Source organism: Rhagoletis pomonella, unplaced genomic scaffold (assembly GCF_013731165.1).
Source record: "Rhagoletis pomonella isolate Grant_MI unplaced genomic scaffold, Rhpom_1.0 Rhpom_scaffold_00004, whole genome shotgun sequence".
NCBI lineage: Eukaryota > Metazoa > Arthropoda > Insecta > Diptera > Tephritidae > Rhagoletis > Rhagoletis pomonella.
The window spans coordinates 54,753,797-54,773,221 of record NW_023458558.1 but is presented as its reverse complement, the minus strand read 5'-3'; the positions used below and the strand labels follow the sequence as shown (position 1 = coordinate 54,773,221).

Sequence of the window (19,425 nt, the reverse complement as noted above, 5' to 3'; positions counted from 1 at the left end):
TGTGGGAGTTAATTGCGGGTAGAAATATTATGTGAAAATTAGTTGTGATTATAATTGTGTGAAATAGGACAATATCAATTAAAAATAAATGATAGCATGAGAGGGGCGGGACATAACTATCTACTGCGACTATAAATTTCAAATTATCCTAAAGAAGTTTATAGCATTTTAAGTGCCCTAAGCATCTCGTGGTGGGAACTATTCGGTCGTTTTTTTTTTGGTTACAAATTAAATTTTTTAAATTTAAACATCAAACAAATTAAATTAAGTGTCATATTAGATATAATAAGCATATAGGTCTGATCGGGTAATTCACGAAATCGTGTATTTTTATAAAATTGTGAAAAAAATGCTATCAAAATGAAGTAGGCAAAACAAAATGGTAAGGGTTTCAAGTTTATTCCGAAAAATGTTCACACATTTATAATATCTTTGCAAACCGAATCATTCCCTTGGAAAAGATATTAAAAACTAGTGAACCCACATGTGGTTAAAATGCCAAAATTGAGTTTAACTTTTTAAACAGCTTGAAACACTATTCAAACCGCCACATTTCTGAGTGGAGAGATGTCTCGCATGGTATCGGTTTTTCTTTTCATATAATTTCTAACCACTCTATACCGCTAAAAAGTGTTAGCTTCAAAAAATAAAACGTTATTGCACATTTATATGCAATCCCAGTTCTTTGATTTAAGTTAACATTTTGGAAATTCGAAATAACGGTGTATGAAAATCTAATGACCTCAAAAAAATAGGTAGCAACCCAATTAAAAGTACAATTATCAAACTAAAGTTTTCTTTAAACTCTTTTGTTTCACACTAACATTTGCATTGTGAATAAGTAAAACAAATTCGACTTTTAAAACAGGTGGCAACCTTCTTTAAAAATATTTTCCAACTAAAATCTTCTTAGATCTTTTTCCTATGGCATTGTGATATATGTTTCAATTAACTGATCAATTATGTTGAATTTGATTTTTCTAACACGAGCGAACTCTCCTAAATACAGTTCAGAAAGAAATTGTTTTCAAACTCATTTCGATTGATACCCATATTTTGACAATCCGTTTAACTCATTAAATCATTTGAATTTAATTTTTTCAACAGGTGGCAACCGCCATCAGGAACCCTAAAATAATTCTAAACCTTCAAGCTAATATTTCTAAACACTTGTTGTTTCATAACCAGATTTTAAAATTGCATATAATTTGTATATAATTAAACTAAATTGGACTTTCAGAACAGGTGGAACCTCTTCAAAACAATTTTTGAACTAAAATCTTTTTAAATATCTTTCGTGTGACATTGTTATAAATATTTCAAGTAACTGATAAATTAAGTGGAATTAAATTTTTTAAACCCTAGTAAATATAGTTCAGAAATATAGGGCTTTTAACCCATTACGATTGATAACCATCTTTTTGTAATTCATTTAACTTATTCAATAATTTGAATTTAACCTTTTAAACTGATGGCAACCCTCAGACACATCAAAAGTATTGTAAATTGTCAAAGTAAATATTTCTTAAAACTCCTTCGTTTTACAACCATTTTTATTATTTCATATAACTTGGGCATAGATTAATTTAATTCAACTTTTCAAACAGGTGGCAATCCTTACCAAAATAATTTCAAACTATTATTTTCTTAAACCTCTTTCTCTCTTCTCTGATACTCATATGGTGATACCTTATTCACTTACCTAATTCTTTTAATTAAAATTGGATTCAGGTTTTTGAACATGTGGCAACCGTACTACACGTAGTTAAGGAATAAAGCCTTTTCAAAATAAATTCGGTTGATAAACATATTGTAACAATTTATTTAACTTTTTTCCTATCCTTTCAAAATTTGAGCCTTACTGCAACTCTACAGTCCAAGCCCTTTCATTTCGTTTTTGAATATCGAATACACGGTGCGGATCTGATGACCTTTGCAAAGAATCCCTTCCCGTATTATATATATAGATATAGATTATAGAGAAATTAGCTAAACCTGTTTCAGTGTTTGTATTTTCGTTCTTTCCATAAAAAAATGTGGTATACTTCTATCCCCTTGAGGTTAATGGGTTTAAATAAGTTCTGGTATACTAAGAAAAAAGTTGATTGATTTTTTTAAACAGTGTCATTTTCAGTTTTTCCATTTTAGAAATTGAAATTTTTAAACAGAAAAAGTATTTTTTTAAAAAACTTAAAAATGAATAATACATGTAAGTACATGTTCTGCTTTAGCTGAGTGTGCAGATTCAATTGCCGTCTGACCAACTTGTAGTTTTTGATTTTTCTAGTTACATATAAAAAAAAAGCATATGTGAAGTGCAGAGCAAAAAAGTATTCAAACGAAAAAATCTCCAAAAGATTGTTAGGCGCCAAATATCATGTGTTTTAGTTAGAAAAAATATGAAATGGTTTATTTTTTCTCAGTGTATTCGCCTTTTTCCAAAACTGGTTTTCGAGTTATTCGAAAAATTGCCCTTTGAAAATCCTGGTTCACGACTTTGAAATTGAGAGTGCTCCTGCCGCAGTAGTCGAAAGCTTGGATGTGCATACTTCCACTCAGGAGGCCCATGGTTGAATTTCTGGTCCCAGCACTATCAAAAAGATTTTTCAAATAGCGATTGTCCGTCCGTTCGAAGCTCGGGTAAAAGTGTAGACCTCTCCATTTGTGTCACAACATCAAAAATCAGAACCCGAATTGGAGGATAAACTCGGCCAAACACGTTCAAAACGATTAGGAGCCAAACATTAGTTTATTGGAATCAAATTTGTTATACCGATCACCTCCAATTTACCTATCCTAGGTTACCTAGTACCTATGTAATATTAAAACTATTAAGAGGTTCCCCTAAACTGGAAAAAGCCTTTCAAACAAACCGCATATAGATATCGAAAATACGGTGGAAACCGGATTGGAAAAATCGAGTCGATCACATGCATGCCAGCTAACCAAAAATTACTTAAATATTTTTTTATATATATGGTTAGCCCTGGAGCTTAGAGTCTAAACCAGTGATTCCCAAAGTGGTCGAGGTAGACCGGATACTCGACGGTAGTCTACGTTTCGCGTGAAAAAAATGAAGATTTGCAAGTTCGCAACGGGCTTGAACAAATTTTTTCCAGTTAGACCGGAATATGGATTAGAAACCTTGCTTATTTTGCTTTATTTCTTTTAACCTCAAAAGTGCATTTTAGGACAGAGTTCGCAAAAATTCCTCACTGAGGAATAAAATTTCCATCTTCCTCCTCACTTCAACTCAATTCAAGAGCAATCAATTTTGATTTCCTCTTTTGTGGGTTAACAAAGAAAGGAGCGCTTATCGTTAAAATAAGCCAGTTTCTTAGCCTCAATATTTACCTCACGCTCCCATGCAACTCAAAATACTACTCCTCGTTACTCCATTTTGCTCATGCAGCTTTCATTACGCAGTAGTTTTAATCTTTGATAAACTCTTTGAAGCAGAAGGGAGCGCAAATTAGGCAATCAATTTATTTATGCTTTAATTTGATTCGCCGATTGCTTGGTTATTTCTCATAGATTATTCTAGATTCGGTCTTTTCTCTTTTGGCATTTTCGGAATTAAAGGTAAAACGCTTTGCGGTTTTGTTGTCTCAAGTTTTGTGTTTTAAAAATGTGAGGGATAAATTTTTTTCGCATCGCTCGCGGAGAAAATAAAAGTGATGCTATTAATACGAATAAACTCTTTTACAAATACATACTTTCGTGCAAATTTGTAAGTGAGCCAAACATGTGAGGAGTTTATGGTGAAGATAATGTAAATAACGTAATGACTGTAAGAAATTGAAGTGATCAGAAATAAATAACTCCTCACAGCTATACGCTCTCGCTGGCTCTACGAACTATGATTAAGAAGGTCAGAGAATGTTGCTTGAAAAAACTTACAAGTCAGTAGTCATATTATTTTAGTAAATATAAAAAAGAAAATATACAATTTTTATTTTTACTACTCTGATTTTGGGGTTGGGACTGAGCCGCGATGCAAATTTCCATACTTAGATCTAATCTTCAACTTTGTTGACGAGTTTTGGGAATATGGTAGAAATGTAGCAGCAAGGGGTCCACCAAACCCAGTAAAGTTTTGAAAGTGGTATACGAGAAAACAAATTTTGGGAGCCTCTGGTCTATAGAGCAATATGTATAATGATTGTTTCCTGGTTATTTATTTTTATTGCTTATTTTTAATGGTTTATCAGAACCTTTCTGGAGCGTTTAGTAGTTATTATTTGGAGATTTTTCTTGGAACCACTTTATGGAATCAAACTTTATTTTGTTCGATAAAATTTACATTCCGTCAAACAGTGTTTCGACTATATGTATGCAAGCAGGCGGAAAAAAGTCATGGCGACAGTTGATAAAAACATCGGTTGGGCTAAAAGTCATAAATACAAAATTTCACATCATTTACTCACTACATAGCAAATTCCATCGAAATCGCATGAAACTCAATGTTTCCGCCTACAAGGGTGGTGGGCTTGTCAATAAGCCCATCTTTACCATATTTCATAATATAAACCCTATTGATAAAAAAAATTAGAGCACATGTCAAGTTTCAGCGGAATCGGCCCACGTGTTGAGATAAATATATTTGGCTGACATTTTTCTGTTTCTGAGTGTAGAAATGCATCTTGAAATTTGTAGGGTGTACCGAAGCGTGCCGGGTAAGCTACTTACACATAGTTAAGTTAAACTCACCTTTGGTAATATTGCAGTTCTGCACCTCCTTCTCCCATGAAGCGAAAGAGGCTTTCAACACTTCGGCTACCTTTCGATTTGTACCTGGTGTGAGTGGTGGAATTTGTGTTGGAACATCTGAAAATAGTAATTACCAAAAAAAAAGAACAGTTACTTCATAGCAAAAACAGTGTTAAAATATTAAATACATATTATTATTTACAAGGACAACGTCCTGTTGACGGACAAGACAGGATAGCGTGGTAAAAATCTTCCAAACGTTTGTCGCTTGGTACAACTTCGGCTTCTAAACTAATTTGAATACCACCCTAACTGCGTTTAGTCAACAATTTGTTAACAACAACATATTTGCTACAAGGGTGTCGTAATCCAAAAAAAAATATTTTTTAGTTAAGTAGCTAAACGGAAATTAACGCAACTCTTATTCTATGTTGTGTAAAAATTTCATAGCGGTATCGATTAACAATAGCTCATTAGAAGAAAATGTGTTTTAATTTTTACTATGGGAGCATATAAAAAAGTTATAATTTCCAGCTCATGCAGTAACTTTTTAAATTATTAAGTATAGAGTTTTTATTGTACCTTCGTTTTTGGTGTCATTATGTTCACTTTTCAAGAGTAAAAAATATGAGCAAATCTCACGAGTCGCTTATTTTAGTGTCCTTGAAAAACAAATAATATAATTTTTTTATTAACTTCGGGTTTGAAAGAATTTATTTTTATTTTTTCTTTAGGAATACGATCACTTCAGAAATCGAACTTCTATTGAGATAGAGCTCAATTAAACTCAAAAATAAAAATCTAAAATCTTTCTAAGAGCCTAAAATAAGACTGATTTAAAATTTTATATTTTTCTATATAAAGCGCTTAAACAAAAAAAAGTATGTAAAACTAAATTTTTTGCTTTCCAGGTATACTTTTTCAACAGTTTTACATAGAAAGGACCTATTCATTCTATGCTTTTAATAACTGTCATCAACCGATTGCTATTAACTGCTAGAATTCAAAACTACAAATGTACATTAGGGTGGTTCAAAAGTGCACGTGAAAAAGTAAAGTCTCACCCCCTAGGATTGTTCTTAAAAAAAAAATATACTACTATTTTTTATTTGGGAATCAAAACATATGTAGAGGTCGCTCAAAGCGCACAAAGTTTCCCATGCTTTTATATACTTTTCGTAGAATTTCTATAGAATTCTTAAAAATCAATATTCTTCGATCGGAAAACTCTGTTTCTCTTCTGGAGATACCCAATAAATAATAACCAATTAATAATTTAACAATTTTTTCATAGTACCTATATTTTATAGGTCCGCCAAAACTCCCGGAAAATCCAATGTTATCCCCCACTGGATAACAAAAATCTTTAGTATTAAAAAATTTTTAAATAATTAATTGGGTATTGTTATTGGAAGTCAGAACCGGATTTTACTGACAAAAAAATATTGATTTTCAAGAATTCTATACAATGTCTACAAAAAGTTGTTTTTTCCCATACAAAATACATTGAAACCTTTGAACGCTTTGAGCGACCTCTAAATATTTTTTGATTTCCAAATAAAAATAGGGGCCTAATTTTTTCGATATAGAACAACCCTAGGGGGATCCCCTAATGTACATACACCCCGCTTCACTTCAACAGGTACACATATTTTCCTCAAGATCCAATTGGGGCTTAAGCTTATATCGGGACTTGTGGACATCAGCGAAGTTTCTTTTTGATCTCGTTTTGAAGAATGATTCAATTCGAAGAAAAGTGGTGAAAATGAAGAATACACCCTTACTACGTTGATTTCATTCCACTTTTTATCAAACTACACGAAAGTTATGGCTATTATTTTGATTTACTTTAATAGGTACAAGGCTGGGTGTATGTGTATAGCAGAGTTATTAAAACTGCACTTAAAACCTTTTTAAGAATTTAAGGATAATTAGACCTATAACACAGCAAGAATGGGCGAAGCAGGCGCACTTTCAACTGCAAAAAATGCATAAATGGAGAGCTTCATGGATCCAGGACTTGGCAGGTGATATGTTTGTAAAACTCTCATGCCTGAGATAACAACTAGAAAATTGTAGTTTTCACTGGCGAAAAGTGTAATTTTGATGGCTACAACGGATTTAATAATAATTGTCACGATTTTTGAAAGGACGAACGTTTTTTGTCCCCCCCCACCATGATCAAGAAGAGAGTGTGGCGATCTGAACTGCGATTTTGTAGATAATATTTCAAGTTTCCAAAATTACTAATAATTCATGCAAAAAAGTATTAAGGGCATTTTTTTACATTTCGTATATTTTTGCACCTTGTTCTTGAATATGCTAGCAAAATTACGCAACGATTCGTACTACAGGAGCAGTAAAAACGAGGATAACGAACCAAAGTTGTAATTCCCTCACAGTTTGCCCTATTCACAGGACCTAAACTTAATAGAAATCATTTGAGAATTGGATTTTTTGCAAAGTTTGGATGTCAGACAATCCATGTGATGATTGGCAGTTGTGCTTTCCGCCGATTTAAGTGGTAAGCAGCGAGATGTCCTTGATTTTTCAAAGCGCCTCTAGAATCGCCTTCCGGATAGGAGTTTCTCCATACATTGGAATTAAGGATGTAGTATCCAATACTAAAAGTGTTATACACTAGAATTAAAATTAATGGCATGCTTTTGTTGGTTAAATCAAGTCCTTTCGTTGTGTTAAGATCACTGTGCCTATTCAAATGAATCAAAATAATAGGCATAATTTGCATGTAGTTCGATAAAACTTGGAATAAAATCCTAAGTAATATAGGTGTTGTCTCCATTTTCACTACTTTTCTGTAAAATTGATCATTCTTCAATATGAGATCAAAAAGAAATGTCTCCGATGCCGAAAAAATCCAGATATAAGCTCAGATCTGAGGAAAAAGTGTGTGCCTCTTCAAGCGACGCGGAGTGTAGTTTGTTCGGCATTGGATAGTTCTGAATTAGCAAGTGAATCAAAAACTAGTTACTTACAATCAGCTATCGGACATACTTAAAATTAAAGATTTTACGTAGAACCATCTGCGAAAAATTTATTACTAATAATTTTTAAGCAAAAAAAAAACATACTTCATTTGGTTCTCATATAAAAATTTAAGAGCATCGTTAATTTCTCTATGATCCAATGATCGGATCCGATCTAAATTAGTATAGGACCACCATGGTCCAAAGTTATGCGGTAATATACATAAAAAAAGTATGCCGACGAATTGATAACCTCCTCATTTTTCTGAAGTCGGTTATAAATCAAAGCGAGTTCTCAACCACTCCCATTCTGCACTTATCATACGAAAACTGCGCCCTCGATTTTTTTAATTTAAATTTTTTACTTGTTATTTCACAAAGCCTTTTATTTTAGTAAAAAAAATATTTGGCTTGGTTTAGCTTGAAAATTTAAGTCAGTCTTTAACAGTTGAAATTGTACTTTTTTCAAAAAAGTTGTAAAAAAAATTACTCTTGATTCTTGTAGACAAGATCAAGAGGAAGACAAGGGCATCAACAATTGTCTTCTGCGAAAATTTTGACTTCTAAGTGCTTGAAATTTACAATAAAAGTTATTTTCAGTCTCTGTGCAATAGCACGTATGAGGCAACACTGTAAAAACTTTAATTTATTTACAATATCTTTATTTTTTAACCGGCTTTACAAAAAGGAGAAGGTTATCAATTCGTTAGAATATTTTTTTTTTATATATATTAAGGCATAACTTTAGACCACGTTAACCGATTTCTTTAATTCTTTTTTTAGAGGAAAGGTGTTACCTCACTGGTGGTACCATACTATTCGGGTTTAAATCCTATTATTGGATCATGAAGAAATGAACGATAATCTTAAATTTATATATGAGAATTGAAGTCGGCCCTGTTCGGCGCTTAGAAATTACTTGTAAATTTACCAAGTTGGTAATTTTATATTGATATTTCAATTATTTTTTGATTACATAGCCGTACATATATATACATATGTATATATATATATATGTACATATGTTTGTATGTATATTATCTACAGCGCAAACAGCATAGTGTTTATTAAAGCGTTTATTGAAATGATTAGCGCGTCACACCAATTAGGTTTAAGATCAAATTACTGCTACCACAAACGGCTAATCGCTACTAAATAGAAAATTACATACTTTTACAACGATGTATTTACATATATACATACATATATATTTGTGTATAGGTAGGTATCGTATTACACTAGGGGTATTCACGATCCGGTGCATACTGTCTAGCATGGTGCATAGATAGCATAAATAGCATGATTGGCTAATTTTGTTGTTATTTGAACACATGAAACAACAACAATCGTGCTATTTATGTTATCTATGCACCATGCAAGGCAGTATGCACCGGATCGTGAATACCCCTATTGTCATTTGTTCATAAGTAAGAATGTGGATATTAAAATCACCTTTTAACTTCGCTCCGGCGGTATGCAATTGCTGCAATTTATGCGCTCGCAAATGGAATTTATTCGAAAATCCAGTGTAATTATTATTGAGCAGCGATTGATGATGATTATAGCCGGCACGTATAGGCGCACGCAAACGGCAATCCGTCCAATCTATCCACTCATTTGTCATATTTTGAATGAAATGCGCGAAGAGTGTTAAACACTTTTTTTTTAACGGTATCACAAAAATGCAATAACAAAAATAGATAATGATATTTCACTTCACATTTAGCACTTATTGGCTATCTAAATGATAATAGTCTCTTGTTTTTAATTTTTTGTTTTTTTGTTTTTTTATAAGTACCTGATGAAAATATTTTCGCTGCTTTTGTTTTTATGCTTGTATGAAAAAAGACTAGTTTCTTCCGTTCGAATGATAACGCGTTGATAACATAGCGTTCGATACACTCAGGGCGAGCGGTTCAGAGCTAGCTGGTTTAAACTATGATTAGTCCATCAAATGTCAGCCAGACCCTTAATCAGCTGCGTAACAAATTAATGATGAAAGTGTTACAAATATGAATGTGGATTTTTGATTTTTCCAAATCAAATTTCTTAGGTTCTAATTGGCGGCACTAACGAAAAGATTAATTAACAATCAGTACCCCCTCAAAGAAATTACAGCTGTACCGCTATTATCAGCTACATAGAAAACCATGTAGCTGCAGCACACCCATTCATAGCTATGCAGTTCAGTTTGTCGATAAACATTTTTATCAGTTGACTGCAATGCCAAAAGTCAAATGATTTGTGTAAATAAATTCAATAAGGTGAATTAGAGTGAAAGAGTAACAGCTGGTATGTACAAACATAGTATGTACATACATACAAATATCGAAAGTGTTGACGGAGTGTGCGCGTGGTGGCAATAAATTTCTTTGTAAGCGATACAATTAAATTTCCACAGCAACACTTTTCATGCCACTGCAGCAATAATAACTGTAGCAACAGAATAATATCAGCATTGTGTCTAACAATGTTGCCGTTTAAAATCAAATCAACGATTTTGACCTGCAGTGTCAATGAAAGTCATGACCCTTTCAACGCCACTTCAGTGCTTTCTGATGGGGTGCAAACATACATAAGCATAATATAGCACATACATACATACATACATACATGGCGCATATCAACAAAATAGGCAGACAACTGAAGTTGTGGGTGTTTGGCATTGTCTACCCCCTCCGCTATCGTTTGGCTATTTGAATTGACGACTTTCTTTTCTACGCTCATTCTTTCATTTACTTAAGTATGTTCAATATACATAAGTACATATATATACATACACATACACATACATACATATTGCGTACTCTTGCAAGGAGTGAAAAAATGTATACATATTTACTCGTATTCACCAGCAAAGTAATTTGATTCTTACGAGATACGCGTGCAGTTATTACCAATGGATGGGTTGGAAGAAATATTCACACTTTCAGGTTAATGGGGCGGAAAGTTAGGGAGGGTAGGAGAAGGGGTGCTGATATAAACAAGTGTGTAGGTCAAGATAAAGGTTTTGGAACGGCGAAACTTTTTAAGTGAAAAAGGTGAACTTACTTCTATATATACATACATACATACATAAGCGATGATAAGATTTGAATATATCAAGAAATTTAAGCGACAAAATACTCAATGCAATCCGGCCTAACTTTCTTAGACATCATTAGTTCGTTGATTGTTATTGAAAATACGCATTCAGGGCCCCAAATCATAAGAACTCGATTTCGCTCTATAAGGCTTGGTCCAAGTGGAGAAGTATAAGCTCAGCAACTGAGGATAGTGGCCTCACTTCATCCTCCAGTTTATAAATTTTTTTTTGTTCAGCACAAACTAAAGGCTATTCATGAAGTTTAATTTCATCAAATTTTAAATTGCCCGTACCGCTAAAAAAAGTTCTAACTTCACAAAATCAAACACGGTGCGCATATCTAATGAACTTCACAAAAACAAAATGGATTCGCGTAATATATATTATAGATGGCAAACGGTGCGTCTGATTCAAGATTAAATGAAAGGTTGCCGGACATTGGAAAATCTTTCACATTTTAAAAACATTAGGTCTCTAGTTTCTAAAAATGAAAATCATACATACAGGGCTTTTCGAGAAAATTGTCTTTTAAAATTTTTATTTCAATTTCTTTTAATTTTACATTATATTGTACATACATTAGGGTGGTTCAAAAAAAAAAGTATAGTCGAAATTTTGATGCCCTCATACCCGGTTTTTTAATTCTGAAATCAAAAAATAGTTAGAGGTCACTCAAAGCGCTTAAAGTTTTAAATGCATTTTATATGGAAAAAACGATTTTTCGTCGAAATGGTACAGAATTATTGAAAACTAATATTTTTTATCGGAAAACTCTGTTTCTCTTCGGGAGACTGCCGATAATAATAACAACTTATTTATTTATGTATTTTATAATATTAACTATTTTTTATAGGTCTCCCAGAAACACAAAAAATGCAAGCGGGGACCCATCAAAAATCGTGACTGTAGAAAAATGCTTAAATAAACAATTATTATCACACATTCACTAAGGATGTGTTCTCGCGACTCTTCGTCCATCTCATAGAAACAACAGACCCTCGTGTCTGAAATATTAATTTACAGAGGTTTACAGTGAGAGTTCGAAGGTCCTCCTTGCCTAGATTTATGCGCTATTCTCTAACCTTAAGTAGGTGGATGGTTGCGCAATTAATAATTTGTAGCCTGCCCAATTTGGTATCTTAATTGTGGTTTAAGGTGGGCACCAACAGAAAATAATGGATCCAACAATCAATATGAAGTACCTCCAGTGAACTACTAATATGTGCACATACATATGTATGTAGGGCTTAATATAACACTTTTTTGCCTTAGTGGTTTTATTGGCATAAAGGGCGGTTATTGTCTCGTTCTTGATTTCCTAAACAAACTACGATTTTTTGGTTCAATTTCCAAAGTGTCTTATGTATGAAAAGTAACCTTTTTATTTAAACTATATGTCGCTTGAAATCCTGAATTTTAAAATATAGTTCTTTTAGGTGTCCTGATGCTAGTGCTAATTACAACTACGAAAAACTTAATAATTTCTAAACTGCGTAGTCATAAGAATCCCTGATTAATGCTGTCGTTATTTTCGATATAACATATTCTTTCTCCCCCTCTTATTCTCCCCTTAAATAACGCCCTAATATACAACAAATACGCACATATGTACATACCAACTTTTTCATAACCCTTTGGAACATGTTTACATATACATATACTTAGCCATATGTATGTAGGTATAGTACTTAATTATTTACTTTGCCATGACAAAGGTCAGTGTGCTCGTTAATGAGAGCGTTAATGTGTTTTTAATAAACTTTAAATTCAACAAAAACTCTAATTACAGATAGTAGAAGAAAACTAAAGAAAACTATTTGAAAAACTAAGACAATTGAAGTGAATTACTATGCATGTCTTTTTTACAGGGACAAAAGTTATAAAAAAATCCGCTAAATATCTACATGTCTTCTAAGGGGCTCTAAACTGGTCATATACATATGTTTTTATGTACATAAGTAATGAATTATAATATTTAATTCAAAGCTTAAAATTTTAGCAAGAAAAGATTGCGAAGTATCGTACAAAATCCTGAACTGACTTCATTTAAATTTATAAAATTAAAAAAAAAAAAATAATTTCTTCTAAAGCGCAGGACTGGCATACCTTTGTCAAGTGACATTTTGTTTCTAGTTTTTTATAAAAGTTTAGCACTTTGTACAAAAATTATGAAAATTCAACAAACTTTTACATTTGCATCCGAAAATTTTAAACCTTTTATTCAGAAGTTTTAAAAAATTTTTGGTATGCAGTTTTGTATGTTAAAGTGCAAATTTCAAAACGCTAGAAAATCGTGTTGATTTTTAATAATTTTTTACGTCTGACGGTGTTGTGCATTTTCTTCCATATAAAATATGCTCGACAATTTCGTTTGTATGGGAGAAAGTGTTTAGCACTATCAGCATAAAAAAAAATTATTAAAAATCAAAACGATTTTCTAGCGTCGTGAAAGTTACTTTTTAACCAACTAAAATTTGATGAGCTACAACTGCATACCCAAAATGTTTCTAAAAATTCTAAATAAAAAGTTTAAAATTTTTGGGTGTAAATGTTAAAGTTCGTTGAATTTTCATAACTTTTGTACGAAGTTTGAAATGCGGATTTATGTGGTGCTGGTTAGTTAAAGTGCTAAACTCACCGTGACTAAACTATGTGGTAAACTAAGTTCACTGTATGCAGAATCAACATCAATGTCTTTTACAAGAGGTTAAATTTCATTGAGTACAGCTCTCAAAAATTTGGCTAATTGTGTATGATTTTTATAATTCTATGCGGAGCCTCTAACCGTAATCCCGAGTAGCCCCAAGTGCGTTATACATACATATATCACAATAGTTCTAGAGGTGAAGGACCGAAAAACAATACCGCACAGCCTAATGTATTAGGGTGTATTTTAGAGGTGGCATTTTGCCGATCACAACTAAACAGTCCTAATTTTCAGATCTGGCAACCCTATTGTAAATTGTGCTAAGTTACGTTTGCCACCCTTGCCGCCTTTCTGAAGGCGATAAGCAAGGTACTCTTTGAGCACGTCATTCAGCGTAGTATAGTGGCTTGGATTGGCTCCATGCTCAAGCGAAGAATAAACAAGGCGACCATAGCCACAGGATCTGTGAGTGGAAAACCACAAGGGGCACGCCTCAAAGCTATCGTACTATCCCCTCTCCCCTGGCTCCTGGTGGTTAACGAAATTCTAGAGATTTTTAGAACTAGGCGAATAAGTGTTGTCGCCTACGCCGACGATTTATGAATATTTCCTGGAAATTCCTATCAATGATAAGTGAACTAATGGAGAGTGCACTAGTGGGCCAACTAGAATGGATTGGGTGCTAATCCCTCTAAGACAGAACTGGTAACAGAAGTATTTCCCCACTTTTTCTCTGCCGAAATTAATGTAAACTACTTTGAAACTCTCCTCCGAGCCAAAATACCTCGAAATAATTCTGGACTCCATGTTGAATAGAAAAAAGGATTTAGAGCAGATAGCCAACAAATCTCTAGCAGCAAAAGGACTTTTGCAAAACAATAGGGACTATCACCGTACGGCACCTATGAGATGTACACCACAGCCATCAGACAAATTGCAACCCACGGGTCATTGTATGGTGAAAGGCACTAGACAAAGGGAATTACAGAAAATACAGGGGTAGTGAGTAGCGCTCCTCAGGAAGGACAGCTGCATACTTTCATCCATGGTGCGGCCGCAAAGAGCGCCATCAAGCTCAGAGAGGCCAATACGTGGAAGGCTACCAATTCCAGGCATGCAGCAATACTGAATGAAATAATAAAATTATAGTTTAAAAAACTAAAACCTCCCTATTATAATTGCCATTCGTACTGTCATCAGGTATATAACTTGAGAATAGAAATCGTTGCATCTCTTAGGCGCCTCAATATTACATAGTTACATCCCGAGTTAATAAAAGGAAGGTAATAAAAAAGGGCCGATTCAATGGAATTAAAGCTGACATAGAAGCCAGCACTGGTGATATTACGACTGCTTGGGACTTCAATACGAAGGTACCCATTAGGTTCCCGACTAGAGATGAATGGGATGCCAGACTGCCAGCAGCAGGGGGTATATCCATCTGCACTGACACAACAAGGAAGCGGAGTCGGTGTCTACTCGAAGGACCTGCAAATCAATCGGTCCTTTCGTCTACCGAACGACTGTAGTATCTTCTTTGCTGAGATCTAAGTTATAAAGGGGCGGTTAGTCTTTTACTTAGTAGTAGAGTTCCAGAAAACAAAGCAACTCCATTTGTCGACAGTCAAGCAGCAGTTAAAGCAATAGGATCGAAAATAGTGAAAACGGGAATTGTACGGAAATATCGCAACACGCTGGCGACACTAAGCCGAATTCCCGGATATAGAAATATTGAAGGGAAGGAGTCAGCTGATGAGATGGCCAGCTGCGACTCAGAGATGCCAATAGAAGAGGGGGATACCTCCGTACTACCACCGTTTAGCGATCACATTACGAAAATTAATGAATATATCGTGACCGCGACGAGTGACTTGTGGAACCAATGGGAAGACTGTGAGATCACAAGATTACTAAGGCCGCGAATGAGTAGGAAAAAGACAAGGGCCATACTGCAACTCAATGTATTTGCAATAATAGAAGGACTATTACAGACATCATCACAGGCCACAATGCTATAGCGCCTATGCTTCAACAGTGGGGAATACCAACTGGTACTCTCTGCAGAGGCTGTCATGATATGGATGAGGAAGGGTCAGTCGACCACTTGCTGTGTCGAAGTCCATGTCTGCAGACGAAGCGCCTCAAGCACTTGGGTTGTAGAGTTGGAACTCCTCGGCTTCATTAAGGATAGTAATTGGTTCAGTAGAACAACGACTCGATGCTGCTCTTTCGATTATGGTTACGTGTCTCCTCTTAACATTCGCTTAAAGTAGGAACTCTGTCTCCGAGTAAAAGTATGGAATATTCCACACACAAGGGCGTGTAACCTAACCTAACCTAAGTTTGCCATTTCACAATTAATAGACTTCTTCTTCTTATTTGGCGCTCTACCCGCCTAAGCGGTCTTGCCATCGCAGTGGGGGCCTACCTCTTTCCCTCTTCCTCTGCTACAACCAGCTGGTTCTGAATTTAATAATTTCAGAGCTGGTTTGGTTTTTAACTCGATGCGCTAATAGACTACCGCCAGAAAAACGCTTGCAAATTGTGCAAGTTTTTTTTTTTGAAAATCATGGTTCAGTCAACCCATTGTTTTGTAGCAATAGGTATTATGTTGAGTGATGAGGCTAATTTTTTTCTAAAATGAACATGCCAAGAAGAAAAATTGCCACGAAAGATTCAAGAGACACCATTATTATTGTAGTTATCCCGAAGTCATTCTGAACTGGTCCATATAAAGTTTGTTCAAAGCGCATACATTTTTCTTGCTTTCTTCGGTTTTTTTAGACAAGCTGCGTTTGTAACATTTTTCAAAAAATCCCCTTTTCAAGAAAATGTGCTGAATGTTATCAAACAGTCAATAGGCAAGATATGCACTTATTGTTTTATGAAACGTAACTGCACGCGCCAACAAATACCTAGTTTATCAATTTTTCCTTATCATTTCAAATTTCAACATCAAACTGTCGGGGCTTCTTTTAGTAATTTAAGCTTTAATTAACTTTTTGAAACGTACATATGTATTTACATATGTATGTACATATGTGTATGATAAAGTCTTTCAAATTATGTACAATACTCAATCAAGAAGCAGAATTTGCTAGTTATAAAAACAAAAGCAATGAAACAAAGCAACACTGACTGAATGCAAAATGATTAAATATTAAACGCCATAAATTCTCAGTTTTAGCTGTCGATATTTTAATTCACTTCGTGCAGTTATCACAATACGAACAGCAGAAGGCATTTAAAATAGCTGCCAGTTTTTCTTTCACTTTTATTTATTTACACTCGCACACGCATATAAACCACTACACAACACTGATTCTCTGCACTTTGTCTTCTTTCGAGAAGGTGGTATAAATTAATTCCAAAAAATTTTAAGTACCGAAACATACATATCGATCGAACATACGATCAAAATTTTTACTTTAAAAATTCACTTTTTAACCAAAAATTTACGACAATTTATGATAAAAACATAATAACGTATAACAAAAACGTTCTGTATCTATTGAATTCGTGGAGTCAAACTGAAGCGAAACGGATCGCAAACGCTGACAAACGAGACATTCAACACAGCTAGCATATCCTAAGCGGAACGCACACAAACGCACTAAATAAACAAAATGAACCACTCAAAGAGAAAGAGAGAGCGATTGAATGAGAGTGAGAGAACAGCGAGTAAACATGCATTTTACAATTGGTAAAGAGAACACGTGAAGATCACTCCACCTGCAGCTATATATGAGTTTCCCAGTCAGCATTTGGAAGGCTGTTCGGGGATTTATAGCATTCTGGAGCCGTTAGCAAGTCGCCTGGGGCTAACTCCCCGAAATTCCTGAAAAAATTCGCGCCATTCTCGATGAAATTCCCCCAAAATTAATTTTGCTACATATTTAAGGCACTTCATGTGCTCATTTATTATTGAAAAAAAAAAAAAAAATACAAATATTATTAACTGTGATATGAGTATGTAATAAAGACAGTCTTTCTAGAATTTCATGTTTATAATATAAAAAGCTAATATGATGGCTTGGTGGCGAAAACGAAACGAGAAAAGAGAGTGTCAAACGAAAACGTGAAAAAAGGTCGCTATGCACAGTTGCAATTTCTTTAATTTCCACACGGTTGCACGGTTTCGAAGAACAAAATAAGAGATTGTTATCACAACTTGTAATTTATAAATGCAATTTTATCCCCAATAGAAATATTCTAATTAAAATCAAATCAAATTATTGAGTTCCTTACCCGATTCCCCCGAGAAATTCAAATTCCACCAAAATCGGGGAATTCTCTCCCCCGGTTGGCATCACTGGTGAGCAGCTAAAGATTATACTAGGAGGGTAATTTGAAAAGTCCGTTATTTTTTTAATAAAAGATATATATTTCGGCAAGAAACCGTGTTATTCCTCAGCATAGTCTCCGTAGAGCTAGCATTCAGTCAACAATTTTTTTAAATTTTCTAATTTTTATAAATATTAAGTTTTCTCAAGGCTCTCAAAATAAGCGTTTGCTTCAGTGATGAAGTCTTCATTCGACCCAAATCTCTTACCGCTCAGCCATTATTTCAGATTAAGCAACAGAAAATAATCGTAAGGGGCTAATACGTATACTGGAGAGGGTGACTACGCACGTGTGAACTCGTTTCATTGATGGAACAGTACTTTTTTGTTCGCTGCTTCAAATAAATATCGAATCTGTCCAAAAGTTCTGGAGTAGTATTCCTTGATGATCGGTTTAACCTTTTCAAAGTAATCGATGTAAATGACACTGCGTGCAATCAAAAAAAAAACAAAAAAAACGATGGGCATGGCCTTGTTGGCCACCAGACACAGCTTGGCCTTCTTTGTTGCATGTTTACTCTGATAAACCAACTGTGGTGATTGTTCTTTGGTCTTTGTTGTAGTCCAATGTATCCATGTTTCGTCTACGGTAACGAAACGGCACAAATATACCGCGGCTGGATATCGCCGAACACTCTTTTGAAGTAGTCACACGGTTGCGTTTATGGTCGAGTGTGAGCGATCGCGGCACCCATCGGGCGGATAGCCTTCTCATATCCAAATATTCTTGTAAAATGTGGTATACCCAGTCGGTTGAGATGCCTGCAACCTCAGCTACCTCACACATTTTCATTCTCCGATCGTGCGATGTCCCTCCATGCTGGTACTAGCACCACGGAACTCAGTAAACCACTTTCGACCCTTGAAATTGTTGATGCAGAATGCCCATCGTATTTATCGAGCCTTTCCTTGGTTTCGATAGTGGACTTTTTATGCAAAACATAATGCTTAATCAGCATATGAAATTCACTTTTTTCATTTTCCTTAAAATTCACGATGTTGGCTGCCTTTAACGGCTGTCAAACACAAACTAAATGACGCAGCTTGCTCAAAATTTTACAGTAGTCTATTAATCGATTGCAGTTGACGGAAGCGGTGTTGCATTTAAATTCAAAATCTTCCATGATTAGTTGCGCGCCAAGACTTAAATTTCGAATTGCTACGACTCAAAATGCTGGCTGGGTTATACTTTTTGTAAGGAGTAAAGAGCGTTGCAAGTTGCAGCGAAAAAGAAACGTAAAAAAACGTACGCACAACTGGAAAATTTCATTCACAAAAATTTCAAACAAATCCACAGCGGGTGATCATGTGTGGGAGAGACGAGTCACACACACACACACATGCCAGCAACGAGCGCGGGAGCATAGGGAAGTGTACGCTCTCTCAATTTTCTATAGATAAACTCGCTGCCGACGGTGTTGTGGCGTGAGATCGATATACATACATACATGCATGCATATATACGTACATGTGTGAAACGGAAACGGCCATCATCGTATCTCGATATCAACGTTTTGTTTATTTTGTGTTTTCATGCTTGTATTTATGTTTGTAGGTATGTACATTTGTATGTCTGTTTGTATGCCAAATTAATGTTTAAAAAACTAAAGCGGATAAGCAACAAAACGAAGAAACGTCAGCCACAACAACAAT

General features: G+C 34.7%; 1 protein-coding gene across 2 annotated transcripts in view; it reads right to left on the bottom strand.

Moving 5' to 3' along the window:
• Positions 1 to 19,425, bottom strand: part of LOC118737820 (ETS-like protein pointed) — a 336,435-nt gene that overhangs the window by 85,581 nt on the left and 231,429 nt on the right. The window contains exons 1-2 of one of the 2 annotated variants that reach the window (XM_036468596.1): positions 9,150 to 9,369; positions 4,711 to 4,827 (exon numbers count right to left, since the gene is read on the bottom strand). In XM_036468596.1, coding sequence (XP_036324489.1) covers positions 4,711 to 4,827; positions 9,150 to 9,321 — 289 coding nt within the window. In that variant the 5' untranslated portion in view covers positions 9,322 to 9,369. Of the gene's footprint in view, positions 1 to 4,710; positions 4,828 to 9,149; positions 9,370 to 19,425 lie in introns of those variants that run through there. The other variant, XM_036468594.1, reaches the window with a different exon arrangement.